Source organism: Electrophorus electricus, chromosome 11 (assembly GCF_013358815.1).
Source record: "Electrophorus electricus isolate fEleEle1 chromosome 11, fEleEle1.pri, whole genome shotgun sequence".
NCBI classification, from domain to species: domain Eukaryota; kingdom Metazoa; phylum Chordata; class Actinopteri; order Gymnotiformes; family Gymnotidae; genus Electrophorus; species Electrophorus electricus.
In genome coordinates, this window is record NC_049545.1 from 4,562,501 (window position 1) to 4,585,000 (window position 22,500).

The 22,500-nt window shown below is 44.2% G+C and overlaps 1 protein-coding gene across 1 annotated transcript in view; it reads right to left on the bottom strand.

Annotated features, from left to right (window-relative positions):
- ptk7b (protein tyrosine kinase 7b) overlaps window positions 1–22,500 on the bottom strand; it is a 68,010-nt gene that overhangs the window by 16,686 nt on the left and 28,824 nt on the right. The window contains exons 2-4 of the mRNA XM_035531822.1: window positions 9,941–10,231; window positions 975–1,077; window positions 491–654 (exon numbers count right to left, since the gene is read on the bottom strand). Coding sequence (XP_035387715.1) covers window positions 491–654; window positions 975–1,077; window positions 9,941–10,231 — 558 coding nt within the window. The remainder of the gene's footprint in view (window positions 1–490; window positions 655–974; window positions 1,078–9,940; window positions 10,232–22,500) is intronic.

A 22,500-nucleotide genomic window follows, 5' to 3' on the forward strand; every position in this document is an offset into this window, starting at 1 on the left:
ACACGGGCACACGCACGCATCCACACGCACCCACGGCAGCTTAAAGGCTTTTCTACAAGTGCACTGCAAGCATCATGTCTGTCCTCTTCCTACCTCAATGCTACATGCGCATAACTACTTCCACTGATAAATAACTATTGATGGAAAGAGGAGTACATTATTCTCTCTCTCTGTGTATGTGTGTGTTTTTGATGTACGTGTGAGAGAGAGAAAGAGAGAGAGAGAGTGTGTTAGTGTGTGACTGTGTGTGTGTGTGGTGTACACGTGTACAGTACAAGAAGGTGACAGACATATGAACTATAGAAGCCACACATAAGAGCAAATGAAACTACACAAACAGACAACATCTTATTTACATGCACACACCATTTACACAACTCAGTGTGTACACACTTACACAATGTGTACCAACCTAGAATCCTTCCAGTACACACACACACACACACACACACACACACCACAGATATTTAATCTCAAAAAGCTCGTCTACCTATAATGTTAAGGGTGAAGTTGGTGCTGCTGCAGGCGTGACCCACACCATTGCGTGCACAACAGCCGTAGTCGCCAGAGTGGGTGGGGGCGGGGCTTCTCAGAGTGAGGTTTCTCTCCTTACTGGCCAGCAACACACCATCTTTGTACCATTTACTGTTGGGTCTGCCCAAGAGCACAGCAGCCTTTACACTCATATTTCAAAGAGCACATTTATTTCAACATCCTTTTAATAATGAAAACATCCATCATGTACTAAAATAGTTTAAATTCTGTACGTCTGCGTATTTGACCTGATTTTACCTGAATATTTTACATAATACACTTTCTTTTGTTACACCCTAAAACACTTTTACTTATTGAGCAACATGTTATGTTCTTTTAACATGATGTAAGTCCTTCATTTCTTTTTTTATGTGACTTGAAGGTTGGAGACAGAGAGAAATAGATGGAGAGAGTAAGAGAGAGAAAGATTATTAGCTCACCTTGGGTGTCCATCAATCAGGCACTGCAAAATGATTTGTTCAGCGCCATCGATCTCCTGTACAGAGCCGGGCTCTTTCAGAGTCACGGGCCCAGTCTCAAGCCCTGGGGAGGCAGAGGAAGTATCTCAGAAATGCAGGACTATCACACCCTGGAATAAAAATGAATCAGGCGCCAATGAGTTATGGAACAGCTCGAGTGCGCACCTCTGAGCTGGAGGTGCAAAGCCAAGGCTGCAGATATTCCACAGAGATAGAGTGAGACCATAACGAAGCACAGGCACAGAGACTCGTGGAAACACGGGAGTGGGAGGAGTCAAGGCCCGTACTCAGTTACAGGCTCTCCTTCGCCACGGGAATGTAATGAAACTACAACTCTGATCCCAGATCTCTGCCTGTGAATGATGCTTTCCCAAAATGCCTATAAGCAGGTGGAGCACTCAGAGCCTTAATGATGAAAAAGGAGTGTGTGGGAGGAGAAAAGGCCCAAAGCAAGCACCGGGGAAGAGGGGAGAGAGAGAGAGAGAGAGAGAGAGAGAGAGAGAGAGAGAGAGAGAGAGAGAGAGAGAGAGAGGAACTGGCACAAAAGAATAAGAGAGCATGAGAGTGAGAAAATGGGAGAGCCCTGTGTGTGTGTGTGTGTGTGTGTGTGTGTGTGTGTGTGTGTGTGTGTGTGTGTGCGCGTGCGCGTGCATGTCAGGAGATTTAAATATGCAAAGAGAGCAAACTCCATTAACACCAGGAAGAAAAGCGGTGGGAAGCAAAGCCATTCTTCTTTATGAATCTTTCCACATTTCTCCCTTATGCATTTTCTTCATCACAAAACTATTTTCAATGAAACCAAAACGACCCAACAGCCATTTAAAAAGAATGAGCAATAGCACTATTATGGCACATATCTCATTATGGCAATACACTGCCACGCTCAGGCAGCAGTATGGGGATGGCCTGCAGAGTCCTCCCTGTACCTCAGTGTCTGTCTGAAAGCACAGAGCTGCAAGGCAGGGGTCATTGTTGTGTGCATGTGTTTAGCCAGTGTTTTGCTTGGCCTAGTTGTAATTGTGTGTGTGTGTGTGTGTTGAGGTTTAAATCCAGCGTAAACACTTCAGTTCCCAGTGCCCCTGGGCTCCACAGTAAAGTTGGCTCTGCAGCAGTATGTTTTTATCTCTCCATAAAATATGCAAAGAATGATCTACAGTAAAGAAAGCATGGGGGTAGTAGTGTGTGTGTGTGTGTGTGTGTGTGTGTGTGTGTGTGTGTGTGTGTGTGTGAGTGAGAGAGAGAGATACACACAATAATGTCATAGGGAGGTGCTATAGTGAAGCTTGTCACACTGCATTAAGTCAGTCAAGCCTGCTCAGGCCAAACCCAGGGGCAGGATGGGTAAATGTCTCTACTGTAGCCTGCTCTGTATGGGGTGACGAGTGGAGGCTCTCTACTGGGGGGTGAGATGGGGTGGCCCATGGTGCTCTGTCGAGCCCAGCATGACGTCGCTAACCCTGCAGCCACTCACGGCTAGCTTTCCTGCATCTGTTTACCATTTCATCTCCCCCTCTCATGAGAATATGGTTTTGAAGGTCTTGCATACATACATTCATCCACAAGCGGACTGTTTCCAGAGCAGGGTCGTTAGGAATGGTGGGGGCGGGGGGACGCTTCACAGGAGTGAAGGAGAGAGGAAGAGGAAAGAATTTCAGTGTAAATGCTAAATTTGGCCCCTACCTTCCATGTCCACAGCTGTTAGAAGCCGGGCGGGCGTCAGTGCCACGGACGCATGCGCGTGACCTCCATCAGAATAACAGCCTGCAACCTCAGGCAGGAGAGACTCCGAACTCAGAGAACCTGGCCGGCATTTTGCCTCTTCCTCAGCAGTGCTGCACGGTCTCCAAGCTGCTCCCTACTTTATGATTATGGAGATGCAATCCCACTGTCACGCTAATTCTGGCCTGCCTACTGTACTCACTGTACATGCGTGTTGCTATGGTGATTAATCTCGGCTATGATCTCGAACTGAACAATGATTTGTTGAAAGTCTGAAGGCAGTGGTAGTGAATGAGGAGAGGAGAGGAAGAGAAGAGAAGAAGAGAAGAAGAGAGGAAGAGAAGAGAAGAAGAGCTCAGTGGCTGATGGCAGTTTCATTCTGATAGGACACCCCGGGCTGTTTAATTTAATTAGAAGCGTGTGAACAGCACGGTCACTGAATAAAGACAAGCTCGGTGGGAAAAGATGCTAAAACGAGCCTGCTTTTGTTCCGAGGAAAATCTGGCATGTCAGAGCTAAATGAGTGTGACAGAAGCACGGAAAGAAGGAGAGGGGGTGGAGAGAGAGATTATTAATAAAGGGAGAAATGAGGTGGCAGAATCCTTTATAAGTGATTTCAGATCGCCAGAGACAAAGATGATGAAGATGGAAAGATGGATGATGAATTACTGGTGATGGATGATGGATTATGGGGGATGGATTATGGACGATGGCCACATTGTGCTCCTTAGAAGAATCCTACTCCCTCCTCAGTTCTGTCTAAGGGAGTTTGTAAATGTCCTTTTTTGTGAACAACTCAATCTTTTTAGGCCTAATGGTAATTCTGGGTGTTATTTTGCCAAGTATGGTGAAAGACCTTTCTAAAGCGTTCTAGTCTCAGTGCAAAGTGCATGTAGGTGCATGAATACAGAACACCTATTTTTAGCTATTAAGATAAAAGAAAGAGACCTGAGAGAATATCATCTATAACATGTACTGCATACATCATTCCTATGGAAGCGAGTGTAAACGACAGCACATCAAGACGAGTCAGAGTCGGGTTTCAGCACAGACGCAGGAGAAAAGCTCCTGCAGTGTCCTGGGAGACTAGAGCCTGATCATTGAAAGCTCTGTACGCCGTCCTGCTAACTCCCAGCATTCCTCACGGCCTGGCCTGCTAGGCACCGGAGTGAATAAAGCACATACAGAGCTACTCTGGGGTCACTACTACATCCTTGGGGTGTGTGTGTGTATGTGTGTGTGTGTGTGTTCACAAATAAAAATCCAGACATCCTTCCCACACACAGAGTGCTGCACTGAGGTCATTGTTATACACCAACAATGGTACATCCTTGGTGTGCTGTGCGTGTGTGTGCGTTGTACTCTAGACTTCTCATTTTCAGACTTCCATAATATGTTTAGTTGCCCGTCTCATAACAAACAAGCCATATCAGATATGCAAGGGGATTTCTGCACATAAAACAGACATCCACAGAATGCCTCCATTTATAGCAAATTACCTGTGAAAAACCCAGGTGGAAAGGTGGATAAAAGTGTTCTCAGTGAGCATCAGGCTCTGTCAAATTAAAGAAAAAAAAAACAACACACTGCGCTTCCAGGCCTGACCACATGCTAGCACTGCAGAACTCCCCCAGACCTTGCCTAAGCACCTTCTTACACAAATGTATGAAACCGAGTAGAAACATGGAATGGAAAACAATTGACAATCACTCATCCGCTTAACATCTGCTCGCTGGAGTGAGGGGGGTGTAAAATCACTTCCCTTAATCAACTCTCTCTCTCTCTCTCTCTCTCTCTCTCTCTCTCTCTCTCTCTCTTTCTTTCTGTGTGTGTGTGTGTGTGTGTGTGTGTGTGTGTCATTTTCCCTTAGACAAAAAACATTTTCTTCCATCAGATATGTTAAGGGGGAAACCACTCTAATGAGCAATGCAGTGGCTCACTGTGACAGGAAAAACACTACTAATAAACCCAGTCCAGAGCTTCTCATTGCAGTGTGGTCCCACGCGGGATCTCAAGGACAGGATCTCAAAGCCGAGCCTCCTCATAGGCCACGGCATTCATCAGACAAGGCCCAAGGAGAGGAGAGCCCCGTCTGAGCTCAGCTGGAGGGTGGCAAAGTAAACCACCTCCTCAGGACTTCCCTCCTTAGCTCAAGCCAGCAGGTATATTTGGCAAATTGAACTAAGTGGTACAGAACTACAACAGGACATCTGACGAACTTTCACGCTGGCAGTTCCCTTTTAAAAAGCTCCAGCTTTTCAAATCTGTGTGCTAAGAAACATTCTTTATAAGCTCCATCTGAGCGAATCCATGGGAATCCAGATTAGTATACACACTGTGTGTGTGTGTGTGTGTGTGTGTGTGTGTGTGTGTGTGTGTGTGTGTCAGGCTTAACTGATGCAATCAATAGGATGTAAACAGAAAAGGTCAGTTAGAGGTCTGAGCTAACACTCTGCATGCTGATGGGAGCTTAGCTTGGCTCTAGTTGCATTAACCATCATCATCATCATAAAATCTCACTGACACGGAAGCATTTCTGACAGAATTTCTCAGCACCTGAAAACACGAAAAAGGGAGCTTTTGATGAACTGTTCACTTTTACTGATTTTACTAAATGACATGTAGATATTATTTGGTAGATGTCTTTGTTCAAACAAGCCCTTGGATCGGTCTCTGTAATTATCCTATTTGCTTTAATATTACCTACAGAGTGACACATTGGAACAATGTGCTTACGTTTGTACAGCTATGAGGTGTAATTTTACTTTCCTATTTCATTCAACCTTTGTACAGTCAAACAAAATCCATGTCTACATGAATAGAAACCAGCAAAGCAGAGCATGTACACGTGTGTGTGTGTGTGTGTGTGTGTGTGTGTGTGTGTGTGTGTGTGTGTGTGTGTGTGTGTGTGTGTGTGAAATCAGTGGTGTAGTGCAAAATCCTAGGCCCTACAGCCAAACACAGTGTGGAAGCGCTTTTCTTTTTTAATTTAAATTTTTTTTTTAATGATCCCCTCCTGGGGGGGCCCTCAGCTCAAAGCTCCTCTGCAGCGTGGGCCCCGCGTGCCCCCCCGCTGACGTGTGAAGTGTGAGAGATAGCATGTAAGGTTCTGAGGCTGATGCCGTGCTCCCTGGACTGTGAGCCTGAATGACACCGTGCTGTCTCATATGCTGCGCCTTCAGTGGTTCAAGGTGCTTCAGCACACACGCACGCACGCACACACACAAACGCACGCTCGCTGGTCAAATCAACTAGGCAACCATATATGAATGCACTAAAGACTCTCCACTCTTAATATGTCAGACAGTAGATTATGGGTGGAAAATGGCCCTTTCAGAAAGAAAAAGAACAGAGCTGTTTTCCTAAGTGCTGCAAGATCCTCTCTCGTGCGTGCACGTCATTACGCCACCTTTGAACGTTCAGTCAAACTCCTCTTTGTCTGTGGCAGTGTGTCGTTTTTATTATGGCAATTAATCACCACCACTTGCCTGACACGGAGCTCTGACTGCTTCTGCAGGTCAGATGTGGGGCTACGTAAACAATAATACGGCTGTGCCGGGAAAGCAGCTACCCTTCCCTAATGAGAACCTAGGCTCGCAGCAAACGCCAAACCCAGCTCATGGAAAAGGATCAGAGGCAATGGATTAAGCCGTACCCACGGCCTGATGGACTGCAGACGCACACCAGGGTGCTCCTCACGTTCTCTTGCACCCTCTCCCAGACCTGTCTGGTGATGAAAGGACTGATCCTCAAGCCTCTTAACAGTGGACGCGCTACAGAGCTCAGACGTACCGCAACGGCTCGCTCAATATCACGGTCGACATTCAGCCATGCGTGAGAGACAGCGGAGCCCCGGAAACCACGTTGCCATGGATCTGACGATCTGGTTAAACATCCTCAAGAACTTCTTTTCCTTTAAGTACAAAAATCGCATGAGCTCTAGGACACCACTTTGGTGAAACAGAGACGCTCAGAGACGTGTCCTTCCCTCAACGATGTCATGCTTCTACTTAAGTGCATGAAACAGTATAGAAAACAATAGACTGTTGTGCTGAGCATGATTTCTGCTGAACTGTTTCACATCTGTTTCTGAGTAAAGGGAGAGTCACCAACTCTACGACTCTACAGTTCTACAAATCGCACTCTCCCTTTTCCTTTGTCTTTCTCTCTCATTCTTTCTCTCTCTCCATCACTTTCACAGAGAAGCCTGAGCTGAACGAGGTGTGTTACGAGAAAGAATAATTCACACGTGCCCTGCAGTGGCTCTCTGTGGACGAGAACAAGAAACAGTGTGAATATTAGTGGCTCCAGGTATGCATTCAACCCATAATAGGAGGGGTTAAAATAAAGCCCAGAAAGCCCTTAATATGAAACCACAAAACAGCTCCGCCCATACCTTGGCTAATCTGAGACATTAGTGGGTCAAAGTACAAGTCGAAAGAGATGGAAGTATCTGCGGAAAAGCAAGCCTGTTCTTTATGAATGGAGCGGCTCACCAGTGGAGCGCTGATGGTTCTCATTACGTGAGAGGAACCAAAATGAAGCCTCTGAGCCAAAAGTGCTTTAGAAAAGACACAAAAGGTCTGAAGAATTGAGAACCGAAGAACATGGAAAACGGCATGTGGAGGCCTGGATGGTGACCACGCAGACAGGCACAGGGCTAATTATATGGCTGCGAGCAAGATTATCCTTCATGGTAATTTCAAACACAAAGGCCTGTTAAGAGCTACACAAAGACCTGGACAGGGAGCTGGGTGGCCCATCAAGGCTGTTTCTAAATGGGAGGATGTGTAACATTATATGAGGAAGTTCTGAGGTACAAGATGAAAGGAGAAAAACAACAAAGGCCATTTTGACCAAGATTGTTCTGATATATACAAAGGATTCCTAATAATAATCATAACAATATTCATAATAATAATGCTTTATTTATATAGCACCTTTCACGAATCCAAGGTCACTTTACAATGCAATAACGTTTAGGTGGGTCTAAAGAAAAGAAAAGGGATGAAAGACAACAATGGTTTCATAGAGAGAGAGGAGAAGAGAAATCCATAGTTTAGGTGCTACGGCACTGCAGGATCCGTGAGCCAGAGGAGCGAGTTTTGTGTGATGGACAGCAAGTAGACAGCTGCTGGAGGAGCATGTGAACAAGGAAGCGTGCAGGGATGGACGCACTCCCTAGAACAAGATGGAGCCAGCCCACAAAGGCTTTTGAAAGTAGTGAGAAGCGTTTTATACTGGATGTGTGATGTAACTGGTACCCAGTGCAACTCACTGGTGTCACGGGGTGACGTAAGCAGATGTTTTTTGTTGTAGATATTCAGTCTAGAGTTTTGAATAAACTGAAGTTTATTAATGGTTTTGTCTGGAAGACCAATAAAAAGGGAGTTACAATAAACGATGTGAGAAAATATGAAGGCATGAACCAGATGTTTGGCACCACTAAGTGTGAATAATGGCAGGAGGCATGCTACGTTACAAAGATGAAAAAGCTAGTGTGTAAAAGTTAGCGACATTACGTGGGCCTTAAAATAAGTCAGGAATCGAACAGCATACCAAGATTTCTAGCAGTAGTTTCAGGTCTCACTAATGCATTGTCTATATCAGTAATGTAATTAGACACTGTGCAACACATTTTCTGGACCCAACTAACAGTACCTCAGTTTTTTACTGTATTTTATTCTAGGATGTTTTCATTCATTCATACTTTTAATAATAATTTACTTTATTCTGTTGTGGATTTGATTTTAACCATCAATCTGCACTGAATCACCCATAATAATGAAATGAAAAGGTTTTTAAAGAGTTTAGAAAACTAATTTAAAAAATGAAGAAAGGAAATCTGTTATTCACCAAATGTTTTCAGACACTTTGCTGTGGTTGATGCTGTATGCTTTGATTATTCTTAAGATGCATCTGGAACCCAGTTGGAGTCCATATGCTGCACTGCAATACAAATTGACTGGACAGTTTGGAAAGGCACACATCTGGGTCTATAAGGTCCCTCAACTTACACTGCACTGTCAGAACAAAACCAAGCTATGAAGTCCAATTAAGTGTCTCTGGATCTGCACAATCACATTCTGGCAAGGTATAGACTAGGGCAATGATATAAAATAATATTTAAACTTTCCCAAGACCACAGGACCTCAACCTTGAACCTTCCTAGACTTGGCCATCTGGCTAAATTGGCCATCCATGCAAGAAAGGCCTTGTTTGGGAAAAACCAAAGGGTCACCTATTAGATGGACAACCATGTCTGCAGCACTCCCTAAATCAGGTCTTTATGGCAGAGCAGCAAGATGGAAGGCACTGTTAAGTAAAAGGCATATGACAGGACTTTGCTAAACTGCATGTAAAGGACCATGGCAGACTCCGGAAAGAGATTCACTGGTCCAATGAGACAAAAATGTAACTCTTTGGGCAGCACAATAAGGTGAAATTACCACCTGGGTAATACCATGTAACATGTTGGTATCATCATTGTGCTATAGAGGTCCTTCTCAGAGGCAGGGATAGGGAGACTGGTAACAACTGAGGGACAGATGAATGCAGTCAATATAGGAATAATCCTTGAAGAAAACCTCCTCCAGAGCACACGCAAGTTGGAGTGACTGTTCACCTTTCAACACGTCAGGGACCCAAAGCATACAGCCAAAATGAGACTCGAGTGGCTTTGGGAAGTCTCTGAATGTCCTTGAGTGGCCCAGCCTAAACTCAGACGTAACCTCTATTGAACAGCTGTAGAGATACCTGAAGACGACAGGTCACAAACACTTGTCATCCAATCTGATGGCGCTTAAAAGGAACTGCCATGACGAATGGGAAAAAACGGCCTAAATCCAGGTGTGCAAAGCTTGTGGGGGCGAATCCAAGAAGGCTTACAGCTGCAATTGCTGCCAAAGGGGCATCAATTGCAGTATTAAATAAAGGGGCAGTATTAAATAAAGGGTCTGAATACTTTTGTGAATAAGAGATTTCAATTTTGTACAATTTTTTATTAGTTTTGTTATTATGGGTGATTAAGTTGTTATATCCATTCAAAATCAAACCCACAACACAATATAGAGTACATCAAGTAAACGGGTCTGAATACTTTCTGAATCCTCTGAGACTCAGACTAAAGTCCTGCACTGGTGCTCTGTGCCAGGCCGAAGGGTCTATGGGTCATGGGAAATGTGAGCAAGCCATGAGCGTGCACTCACACTTGATGTTTAAGGAGGCATTGGCGGAGATGGCCACCTCACTGCTGGCCGTGCTTGTGGCCACACACTGGAAGTTGCCGGCATCAAGGCGCCGGTCCACAGCGGTGAACTTGAGGCTGCCGCCCTCCAGGAAACGGCGCTCAGAGGCGAACACAGGCCGGCCGTCCTGCAGCCAGGAGTAGTTTGTGGCGCCACTGACCTCACAGCGAAGCATAGCACTGCGTCCGTGGAGAGCATCCTGAGACTGTGGCTCTTTGGAAAAGTGCAGAGACAATGCTTGCACCCATAGCACTGAGAGAGAGAGAGAGAGAGAGAGAGAGAGAGAGAGGGGGAGAAAAAGGTTACAAATTACATCTTGTACAATTTAACACTTACAATTTGAGTAAGTTTAACATTTACAAACAGAATAACCCACCCAGCACTCATTTGGGGAAGCTGTACTATCCAGTAAAAGAGTTTTATAAAGAGTATATTTTTTTGATGCAAGAATAATCTTGCATTGGAAGTGACACAAAAACGTTTAACAACTTTAAATGTTAAAATTACTTAATGGTCTAAAACAAATCTTGTCCCTTAGCTACTGCACTTTTCAGTGACAGACACACACAGAACTTGTCAGATTAACATGACAGCCTCTGAAATGTCACTTCCTTCAGCTTTCACACAAGCAAATAAACATGCATACACACGTGTGCATGCATGCACACACCGACACACACATACATATAAACACACAAATACGCCATGAGTCTGAAAATTAAGACTCAAAGCACTGCAAGATTAGTTCTTTGCGGCGTTCACCCTGAATCTTGCATCTGGTTGCAGGATTTTGGGCGCTCACTCTGAATTGTGTATCTGATTACAGCACTTTGAGAAGCTCACTCTGAATTGCGTATCTTTCTGTCTCTTTAGGGAGCCCAGTGCCCAGCATGGCCTAAAGAGCAATGTGCAAATCTAGTTCAGCATTTATTTTTAGGAGTGACCTCAATGCAATACTGACATATGTAAGTATGTGTGTGAAATTAGACTGGTCAAAGACTTCACCATAGAGAGGGAGAGACAGACAGTGGCAGACACACACACACACACACACACACACACACACACACACACACACACTTTATACAGACAAACACCTAATCCTGCAGTCGAAGCATTAGATTAATTGATTCCAGGTTTGACTAACAAACAAACTCAAACACTTCAGAAGTGAGGTGAAATACATCTGTCCAGTAACAGTGTTCAGTAAGAGTGAAAGTGTAGGGATTTTTTGGGGTGGGCCTACACAATTCCAGAGTTCCACAATTCCACCAATTTGTAAGATATTTTTCTTTCCTAGCCAGTTTTGAAAACAACTTTTGATTGAAATGTAAACATTTTTTCTTATACAATGACATCACATTTATATGATGCAGAACATCTGGAAGCAGATATTTGCAAAGGCTTCTCCTGAGAAATGCATTTATTAGCATGCTAAGATTGCCCTGAGCCTTTTGTTGAATGCACTGCTGGTGTTCACAGAAGTGATGAAATATCTGAATACTAAAAATGTGGATAATATTTTAAGAAGTTTAGGAAATTCTGTCTATGGAGCGGACTGGAAGTGTCACACGAACACAGCTACCACTCCACTACCAGGATTTCCATTTCAGGATATGTGTGCATGTGCAAGAGAGTGTGTGTGTGTGTGTGTGTGTGTGTGTGTGTGTGTGTGTGTGTGTGTGAGAGAGAGAGAAGGGGAGAGAGAGAGAGAGAGAGAGAGAGAAACACTCCCCATGAGGCACTGCAGGACACAGGTGGCTATAATAGCTTAGTTGATAGTAGCAAGAGTCTCTGTCTGCTAGATATGGCAGTGCTGAAATGGACCCGCCCCCTGGACCTGCCAGAGGCTGGAGCGCAGTGCTCATGTCTGCACAGCTTTAGCATGACGTGATTATCTCAACAGCTCTGAAAGACCCGTGCCACAGAAGTATACCAAACTTAGGAATTCTTCTGAAGAGCCTCCGGTACACTTCACTAACTTGTTCTTTAGAGGGCTCAAACTGGACAATGACAAACATTTAAAGAAGTTTTACTAAACAACATCATTGTTGTCATTTTCATGTACAATCCACCTCTTTATAAAATGTAAATAAATGCCATGAGGCATCATGCTCTCACCAAAATACACACTGGCACCAGGCTTCGAAGTAGCAAAGTTTTGTTTCATTACTAACAAAAATGGCCAGCAGCAAAACACCATTTACGCAATTGCCTCAAAAAAGCTACACTAAAATACTGCCCGCAGCGATAGGAACCGCTGCCACCAGATGTCTTCTTAAAGGTGGAGTAGGTGATTTTGTAGAAGCCAGCAAGTGTAAACTAGTTTTTGAAAAGATCCAACCGAAAACTAGCACACCCTACCTTGAACCGCTCTTTCCTAAGCCATGCCCCCAAAACATATGAACGCGTACTGCCTGATTACAGCCTCATAAACTCACTCACATGAAAGAAAACACCTAATATTATCACAGTGGACGTAAATAACTAACATGTCTACTGTTGGTACTCACAGCTGGCAAGACAATACTGCGAAAGTGTATTGAAATTGGAGTTTGATGCAATAACTTATTGCAAGCTAGCCTGCAACATCTAGCAGCAGTATTGTCAGATACCAGACAAAGCTAAGAATGTCAACAGGTTTAGCGATAACCCCACAGCAAAAGTTACTTTTGAATGTTCATTTTGAATTGATCATCCATAAAGTTTGCTGATGAAACAGCTACAACACCTAGATAGCTAACTAACCCTGGAAAGCCCACACTGAGGTTCACTCTGGTTTACATTTACATTTTCAGACGCCCTTGTCCAGAGTAGTGTAGAGAATGAAATGATAAGTGATCATAAGCAATGGGTGTGTGCTCTTGCTTCATCTAAACTCTTTTTGGCAGCAGTCATTTCTACTTCTGTCTCCTCTCTTTCTTTTCCAGTGCAAGCTGTTGCCGGTGTATCTGTGCAACTTCCTCTGCCATTCTTGTACAACTGGCAGGCTAGTTTTCAGCAATGTGTGTAAATCTATAAACTATATAGAGTGCATGGTAAAGCCATGTGAAGGATTCCCATATATGCAGATGAGTACATATGCACACAGAGCATGTGCACATGGACAGGTCGTAAGGAAGGCATGTCACAGGCAGGTAGGTACAGCAGCAGTTTCCTTCTGATTGTTTGATGGTGCATTTAGTGACATTTCCACATAACTAATTCAGAAGAGCAAAGCACATTGTACTAAACTGCATTTGAAATGGATATATGGCCTCAACTGCTGACAGTTGGTGAGTAGGAGACAGATGGGGAAAACAGTGTGGGTAGGCCTGACATGCGCATGCAAATCAGCCTACACGTACATGTTCATGTATGTAGTTCCCTTTTAATGTGGTTCTCAAAAACCCAGACTTATGAGGAGTGGCTGGAGAAATGTATGCACGCACACACACACACCTAGAACTCACCTACAAAGTCCAGGACATAGTTACTTTTGTTCTTTTAGCCTAAGAGAGATACAAAACTATACACCCCATTTCATCTTCAGCCACAGCCTGACTAAAATTATTTTGTCGCTCTGGAAAGGAAAACTTTTTCCATCTACCCTTCTCCCGACAGCAGGCCTCAGTCAGCCTTTCAAAAACTCTTAATTGGACCTGAAGGAAGAGGTTCTGGAGATTACATCAGTGTCTGAGAGTCCTGCTGAGATACTGCAGCTGCCTTTAAATGGCCCCAGCACTCTGACACAAACTCTGTGATAACTGACAGACATAAAACCATGAAACAACTAGACTGGAGGGGTATCACTTCAAACTGCACAAGAGGGACGAAAGAACACAGCTGACCTAGATGTGAAAGAACGACAGAACAGTCCTGGTTGCGGGTGAAGGATGTGAGAACATAGTGTGAGGAACAGGATCAAGTGTAAGCTACCATTGGGATACTGACTTGACATTATAAAACACTATACAGCACTATGGAATACAATAGGTATAGGTATACAATTATTATAGTGTAAATCTGCAGCACTCAGCGATACCATGCATACACTCTGAACTTTCTCTACACGCATGGATAGTTTCCATTATGTAAGTGATGTTACTCAGTATATTACACTTTAATTAATGGAATAGTTCTGTAATTGTAACGTTGGTGTTATGTGGTGTATTGTTTTCCTAATACCCTGGTAAAATGACCATTGACTTACCAATACTATAATTTATTCTAATATCAGTACAACTGAATGCAGCTACTACTTTTAAATCTTATTTTTCATTTTTATATCTTCAGTATACTATAACAAATCAGAATTGCCCAATACGATATGTTAAGAAAAATGTCTATTTATCACAGGAATAAAATACAACTTGAAAAACAAGTATATGAACATGCAGATCAATTTGTGCCTGTTCCGAAATGATTACTTCGTCTGCACTGCAACCTCAGGCCATGACTCCTGTAGAACAACATAATTTACACTTAATTTAAATTACACTTAACAGCTCTAAAGTCACAGCAATTTGAGCGTGCTGCCAGCCCAATGGCGTTGGCCTAGAAATCCTGACTAACTAGATCAGCGCTCCACTCAGCTATGTGTTCAGCTCCAGATTCAGACAAGGTGAAGGAAAAGCCGCGGAAAGAATGAATGTCCCTGCGTTTAAGCAGTAAATGAGCACTTAGCTGAGGAATTAGAAGCCCCACATTTAGGTCACATTCTATTACTTTTGGCACAAATGAGGCAATTTGTGTGAAGGCAGCCAGAGAGGAGAGCAGGACTCCACAAGCACCATTAGTTAGTGTTATTCTCTCTTTAAGTCCCCGTGGCAGAAATGAAGTGGAGCACCCGAGCCTTGCATACATAAATCATGGCGGTAGACGGAGACCAAGCATGACAGTCTCAGTCATAAGGTGTGCTGCACATGCCTCCTCCCCCGACACCCCCACACGTCCCAGCACACTGTCTGGTGACACAGGTTTTTAACAACCCCAGCACCGACTGTCAGACTGTGTGTGGGTGAGACACGTTAAGTGTGGAAGGAGGCTGAACCTACATAGGCCTATAAATAGCTTTTCCTCACGCCTATAGCTTCGCCAGCTGGTGGCCCTCATCAGGAGTTCCTCCTGCCAGTTATGGAGAGCACCTCTTAAGCTGCTCCTTTCTCAAACACCGTGACGCTGAGCTTACAAGTCACACAACTCTGGATTTTTAGATGATGGATTTATAGGAGTGCGAGTCTGCATGCAAGGTGGAGCTACTGCTGCTCCCCCCCGCCAAAAGTAGCTCACTCACCGCAGCCATTAGGGAGCTTACTTATGGAAGAGAAAAGCCTCCCCAGCCAGAAGAAGAGAGAAGCAGCTGGCCAGGGAAAGGAACAGAAACATTCACGTTATTCCTGTTGTTGTGGTAGTGTGTAATCATGGTTACCCACACCTTGTCTCAGAGTACCTGTTCTGGACGCCCTGCTAGGTTTCCTGGCCATAGTAGTGCAGCCTTTCCCAGGACCACTGCCAAAAGAGATTTTCTGTTTTCAGTCTACTTAATGACCATCGGATACTGATAAATGTGCTTCAAATAATAAATATTCCACATTAACTAAGTGTCACCATCATGTCAGTGTTTCCAGAATTTCCAGTCCAGTCTGCCTCTCTTTTGCAGTGCATAAAAATATTGGTTTATGATGTGCAAATGCAACAAGCACAATGACAGACAGCCAACATGCAGGCTGAAAGATACACATACAGGGATTTTACTTGCATCTGTAAGCCTCTGTTAGCAAATGCACCATGACTTCTTTAATCTCACGTGAAGCTCCATTACAGAGGCCCCGGCTTGGCCAAAGCTCGTAAACCAGAGTGTTCCAACAGATTTCCAATGCTCCCAAAGCCGAACGACAGCATAGTCCTTTGGCATTTTCTCCTCACCACAGCCGAAATGCTGAGAACCAGAACTAATAGATCTAGAAAGCAAGTTCTGACCCAACAGAAACACTCAGTGCTGTGACATACCGTAGACATAACAGGTCTTTTACAGAAGATGGGCCGTGTAGACACATACCGTTAAAACCAAAAAGTACAAATGTATTCTTTCAAGCTCTACATATGGTTTCAGATCAAGAGCGAAACGTTCCTCTAAAATCTTTTCCTTTATACTGTATACGAGGCTCAGAAAGCCAAATGTACAGATGTTAATAATATTACATTTAGATTTCAAAATTGCAGAACTTTCTGCATACGTTTCATGAGAAAGGCTTGTGAGGGCAGGCCTAGCAATTCAAAACAGCTGTTTACATAGGCACATAAGTGTGTCTTGTGCAGTGACTGAAACATATTTCATTTTTATGTCGTCAACTAGTTGGTAATGTTGATCTTTAATATTGCCCACAGTTGGCACACAGGTCACGAGACAAAATATCTCTAAAAAGAGCCCAGTATAACACAGTGCTTGAAGAAATGCTACTGTGAATTAATAAACTGCTAAAATATTAATATAATATTTTGCCTGGCTTTCACTGAAAGATACCACTCATGCCAAGCCCAAAGCCATACAGCCGCAGAAACTAAAACTAGGTACCCTAGAATGCAGAACCATGCAAAGATTAGGCAACAGCAAAAGCACTGTTCGCTCCGATTAGAATTCATAAATTCATTCATCACACCTATCCACACTGGGACCCCCCTCTAGAACCACCTGTAATAAAATCCCTGGGGAGGAGGAGAGGTGAGGTTTCAGCATTGAACAGAGATGGAAATAATCACATGGCATTCTGCCTCACTCCCAATGGACAGGCAGCCACACAGAGATCAGTGGTTGCGTGGAGGCATAGGAGTATAATCTGATCAGCAGAAAGGTCACCGTGAGCGATATGCATTCGTCTACCTTTCACACTTATACATGAGGTTTAGGTTAAAGACAGATTAGTTGCATAGGCAGCGGGAGATCGGCATGGGTGCCACTCCTCGCTAATCTCCAGATCCAGGAGAGTGGAGAGTGGTCTGGGATGGTATTCCAAGTGATGTGCATCCCCCGATTTGTTTTCTCCAAGGGGTTGATCAGGGTTAAAACTAGTTCACAATATCACAGAATTCCTTCCTATAGCTAGCCTGCAAAAAAAAAAAATTAAATTAAATGTTATTACTGCATAACACAGTCACAATAATCACTTCCTCTGCTGCTGCCAATTTAGACTTCTTTATTCTTCTTACAGCAGATGTGGTAATTCTACAACAGCGAACTCCAGATCTGAGCTCTTACCCATGACCCTCAGCTGCAGCTGTGGTGGGGTTTTACTGCAGTGATAATTGGAGAGGAGGGGGGGGGGGTGTACTGGGAAACTCCTCAGGTCTGCAACTCCAGACTGTTCATTACAGCACACTGTTGCCAACACCAGCACCAATTTGCTGAAGCGTCACTCTCACCATGGCACTTTGGGGCCAGGACACTGATTATTCTGCCCCAATGTGTGTGTGTGTGTGTGTGTGTGTGTGTGTGTATATGTGTGTGTGTGTGTGTGTATATGTGTGTGTGTGTGTGTTAGTGTGTGTGTGTGTGTGTGTGTTAGTGTGTGTGTGTGTGTGTGTGTTAGCATTGAGGGATGTTGCAATAGTAAACCCAGCCACCCCCCCATACAGCCCTCTAATCACACCAGTCTGTTTGGATCCACACGACCCTCTGCATTGCTATAGGGAAAAATAACAATGATAAAAGAAACGTGCTGTCTGCTCTCTCGTACAAGGTTTTTAGTGCTCTTTAAGCAAGCAGAGGTCTGAAGCGGAGCCTCATTAGTGCTTTATGACTCTACAGTTACCAGAACCTGACACCATCCACATAACATGAGACCGAAACATGGCAGACACTTCTCGTCAGACTCTTTAAACATTCACAAAACAAACAGAAATCACGAGGACATTCACACATTCATTTAAGGGAGAGAAAACTACGTTTCATGCGGATTACCCTGAAAGCCACCTGTCTGAATGACTACCATTCATCCTATTAACCAGTTGAATATTTTATTGTTCTTTCAATCAGAACTGATACTGTACTGTAATCCAACTTGAAGAGTAACACTTTCGCTCAGAGATCACTAAATATTCAATTACATTCAAAGTGCTTTAAAAAGCCCTAGCTGAAGTGCACCCATTGCACCACCGCAGCCTGCTGGTCTGAGAATTACATGCTCGTGCCGTTCTCGATCTTTAATACCAAAACCACCCAGACGACTACACTGGAAAAAATGATGACGGAAGTTGAAAATGCGCATACCTCACTAAAGCACTTCCCCCCCCCTACAAAAGCCTGAGAGGATATTTTATGCCTTCCTGTTCATGGGCTCTGCCTCTGCCAATTAACCAGCAATGGACACACATAGTATCCATGACGAATAGTAAGCATCAAAACACCATAAAACAACTTCGGCAAGAAGCACATGCATATAGGCAGAATGAGCCTGCGTCGTGTGTGTGTGTGTGTGTGTGTGTGTGTGTGTGTGTGTGTGTGTGTATATGTTTGTGTGCGCACACGCATGTGCAAATGTATGTATACTTATGAGTGCATGTGTGAGCAGCCCCTCAGTGACTTACCCCAGGGCTGGGCTGAACAGAACACCCAGGCTTGTTCATTAGTGATTCATTAGCCAATTACACATCTGGGGTTTGCTCTGGGTGAAACTGGCCTGCGGTTCCCAGCACTGGGCTGTGCTACAGACTGCGTGCAGGAAAGTGCTTCGCGTCCATGAAGTTGCCATTGTTCCAGTTGTTTAGAACAATACAACTGGTTTTGTCTCCATGCCCTGCTTGCCGTCTGGGTATATACCCAAGCAGAGGAAAGTGGAGTAGGGAAGAACAAAGAGAGATTTTGATTTAAACTGTCTCTGGACGCAGGCTGCAGGGCACTGGGGCACCACCCACCTTGTCTGCACGCAGAGGTGAAACACCACATGTGGAGTTCACAGGGCAATAAGCCCTTAGGTGTGTGCCAGGAGTTCAGCCTGACTTAGTCATGTTTTACTCATGCTCTTAAAGCATTTCCTTTGATCTTTCTTTATAACCAAGGCATAAAACAAGTTCTAAAAAAAAAAGTCCTGAGAGAGAGAACAAACCCTGGAATTGTGTGAAAGTAAGGGGTAGGAATTCGGTGTCGGGATGCATGTATTCCATAAAACAGTGGAGTTGCTCACCCTGGAGAGCGGAAAGACATTTTTTGAGTAGTGATTTAGAGCCAGATCTATGGCCTGCCTCCAACACCACCCTGCATGCACAGGCGCTGCAATGTTTCTGCAGTTTCTAGCCCAAAGCGACACAGCATCAACACCGCAGAGTGCTACACTGCACAGCAGTGTCTGTCTGACATCACTACTACAGGGCTGGTCTTTCATTTCCTTTTGTTTCTTACTATGGATATCAAAACGTCTTACATAACCGCTGTGGGGTTAGATTTCAGTTGTCAGCCATTAAAATTTTACTTGCACATTGTACTTGAATCAGCTGACAGCAAGCATGCATGAACTCAGAGATGAAAGGAAAAGCAAAACAAAAGAAAAAATCTTAACGAGGACAACAGAAAGCTCACCAAACATAGCAACACATTTAGCACTTATATGGATGTGGTTAATGAAGGCTGAAACTAAAGATCCTTTGAAACTTATAGGTGAAACCTCTAAACACTTAGATCAGTTGACTTTGTGACTTCTTGCAGGTAACTTAAGTTTAATAAATTTGCATGTAAAACATATCCATGAAGAGCCGTCAGAGCAGAGACAAATTATCCCTGCCTGACAGTCAGAGAAGCTTCAGTCCTGTGCAGTCTACTGCATGTCCATGTTTGGTCCAGTCCCAAAGTAGACCAGAAGCCAGAGCAGAAGACACGCAGTGCACAGACCTGAAGAAGAGATTGAAGTGAGGAACTAATGCAGCGGAACCCATCCATGATCTTTAAAACCACAACCCTCAACCAAGGATATTCTACTTACTTGAATGTCTTCAGTTGCATTCTGGTAAACCGTCTTGTGCTCGCTCGCTCTCTCTCAGACACACACACACACACACAGACACACACACACACACACACACACACACACAAGTGCGCACTTACTCTCAATCCTTCACTCACTCCGTTTCTCACACAATGTTGGTTTGATATAAATTCTAATGAGATTACACTGGATCAGATGTTGTCATGCTCATTCTCCACGTACTATGTTCATTGTATACTGACTGTCTGGCACCTAGCCACAGCCCACACGGAGACAAGGAAAATACGAGGTCCCTTATTATCCATTTAAGATGTGGTTTCCATATCTTTACTCTATATCTCTAGCAGTCAAAGTTCCGATTTACAATCTGCATTTACAATGAGACTTTGATAAAGGATATCACTCTTACAATGAAGGCATTCACGACGTCACTAAACACGCAGTTAATTGCTGACACAGAGTCTACATAAACATAACTGCTGGCTTCAGTGAGGGTCACTCTCTTCATTCTGCCATTTCTTTCTACTGATGGAAGGCAGCCAACCCTAATCCTGACGAGTCAGACTGTGAAGCAGAGCGCATCAGAACAGCTCAGAACAGGAGCCAACTCACAGCAGTGCCACATCACTAATCCACTCTCCAGTCCAGGTAAACAACCCAGCTGGAGGAAAAACTCGAGGAAAAACTGCAAGAAACACTTCCTGAAGCCTGGGATCTGAGGTATGAGAGATGAACGGCATCCCCTGCACTTGCTATCTGAGGTAATAAACTGTGAACGAAAAAACACTGCCACTGGAGGAGTGTTAAAATGTGCAGTGCAGATAACCTGTGGGATAGAGCATGAAACGTTTACAGGACTCCTGAAAGAGCAGAAGTACATGTCGGTCGGATTTGGGCTTAGACCCAAGAAACTTCAGAGAAACTAGACCATTAAGAAGGGGCACATATTACAATATCTGCTACAAGAAACCAGCCAGGGATGCTTCCCCTAGTGATGAGCTGTACTATACACTGACAGCAGATGGAGTCAAACTCCTTGTTGACCTTCCCCTAGTGTGCTCGCTCACTGTAGAGGGCAAGAGGCTCAGCTGTGGAAGCAAGCCGTGTCAACTCCTCCACCTCCCGCCTCTAAAGACAACAAAAGAGAGGCAGATAAAGGAGGAACTGAATGAGAAGTGAAGGGGTGCTCCGATTCCCTCCTTCCCTGTGCACCCGGGCTCCACTGCTGCAGAGTCAGTGGTTTGGAGAGCTCAGTGCCGTGGGCCCTTTCACGCTCGCTCGCTGAGTCCAGGCCTGCCAGACACATTACCGAGGATGCATGTTATCTAATTACCAGGGGGATTACAATATAGGCAGAGTGAGCATGCAGAGCAGACAGGAAGGCTCGGAGATCTCCAGAGCACTTAATGCTGTGGAGTGTGGAAACTTTTCCCTGTCAGCTAGAAGTTATATCAAGAATACCTGTTATTAAAAATCTGAGCCTTGGAAATGTATGACACGCAGCGAAAAAAAACTAATGAATGTAATAAAAACATTCTGGTTGTTTCTTCTTAGCACATGAATGAAAAATATTTTATTCCTGACTCTTAATCCTAAACAGACAAGAGCATGTGTACAAACTCAAACAGGAAGAAACTGCCTTGAGTAATTGTGGAAGAGCTGCAATTGCATTCAAAGCCCAAGAGCATGCCAGTGTGTTTCCAGGCAGTGTTGTGGTTCTGCCCTTTCCAGGAAGCACAGGCCTGACTTTGGGAGATAACTGTGTGGTCATCAGAACCCATTTACCCAGAAAAGAGCGGCTGAGGACAATCCTGCAGCTCCTCTGAGCCAAGATCGGTTTGCTTAACTAATCCCAACTGATATACGAGACCACAGAATGGCATAAAATGAACCCCAGCTACAAACTCACTCCCACACTGAGATACATACATTAAACCTTCTCGCAAACCTTCAACCTTCTCAAACAAACCTGTGAACTAGTCATGAGATGAGATCTGTGGATATAACAGCTCAGCAAATAACAGACAAGAGCAACTGGCTGCCAGTCAATTAAGCCCAATTACAGCACTGGTAGCAAGAGATGAATGATGGGTTTTTGCTAACTCCACCATGTCATCTAAATAAAAACTGACATTAAGCGCAGTTCATCGTGTGTGAACGTGCGCCCTCTGCCACCGTATACACACAGAACGCTCATGCTCTGCCATTAGAGGAATAACTCTAATTAGGCTGCATTAACTTTTCATTCATTCAGAGGTAACGTGCTGTCATTTTTTAGATGGTGACAGGTGGCTTGTTAGCAGTGTTGTGCTGCGTTTTCCCTTGAACAGAGTGGAGCGGGGGAAGGGTGAGGAAAAAGAGAGAGAGACAGAGAGAGAGAGAGAGAGAGAGAGAGAGAGAGAGATATTGAATTGAGAGTTAAGCAGTTGACAGCCTGACAATATGAACTTCTCAACTATTAAACTCATTTTCCTCCAGTGAGAAAATTCCCTCAGCTTCCACTGTGCAATCGAATGATAACGAAGCGTTGTTTATTACATAGGCTGATGTAATCTAGGGCACAAT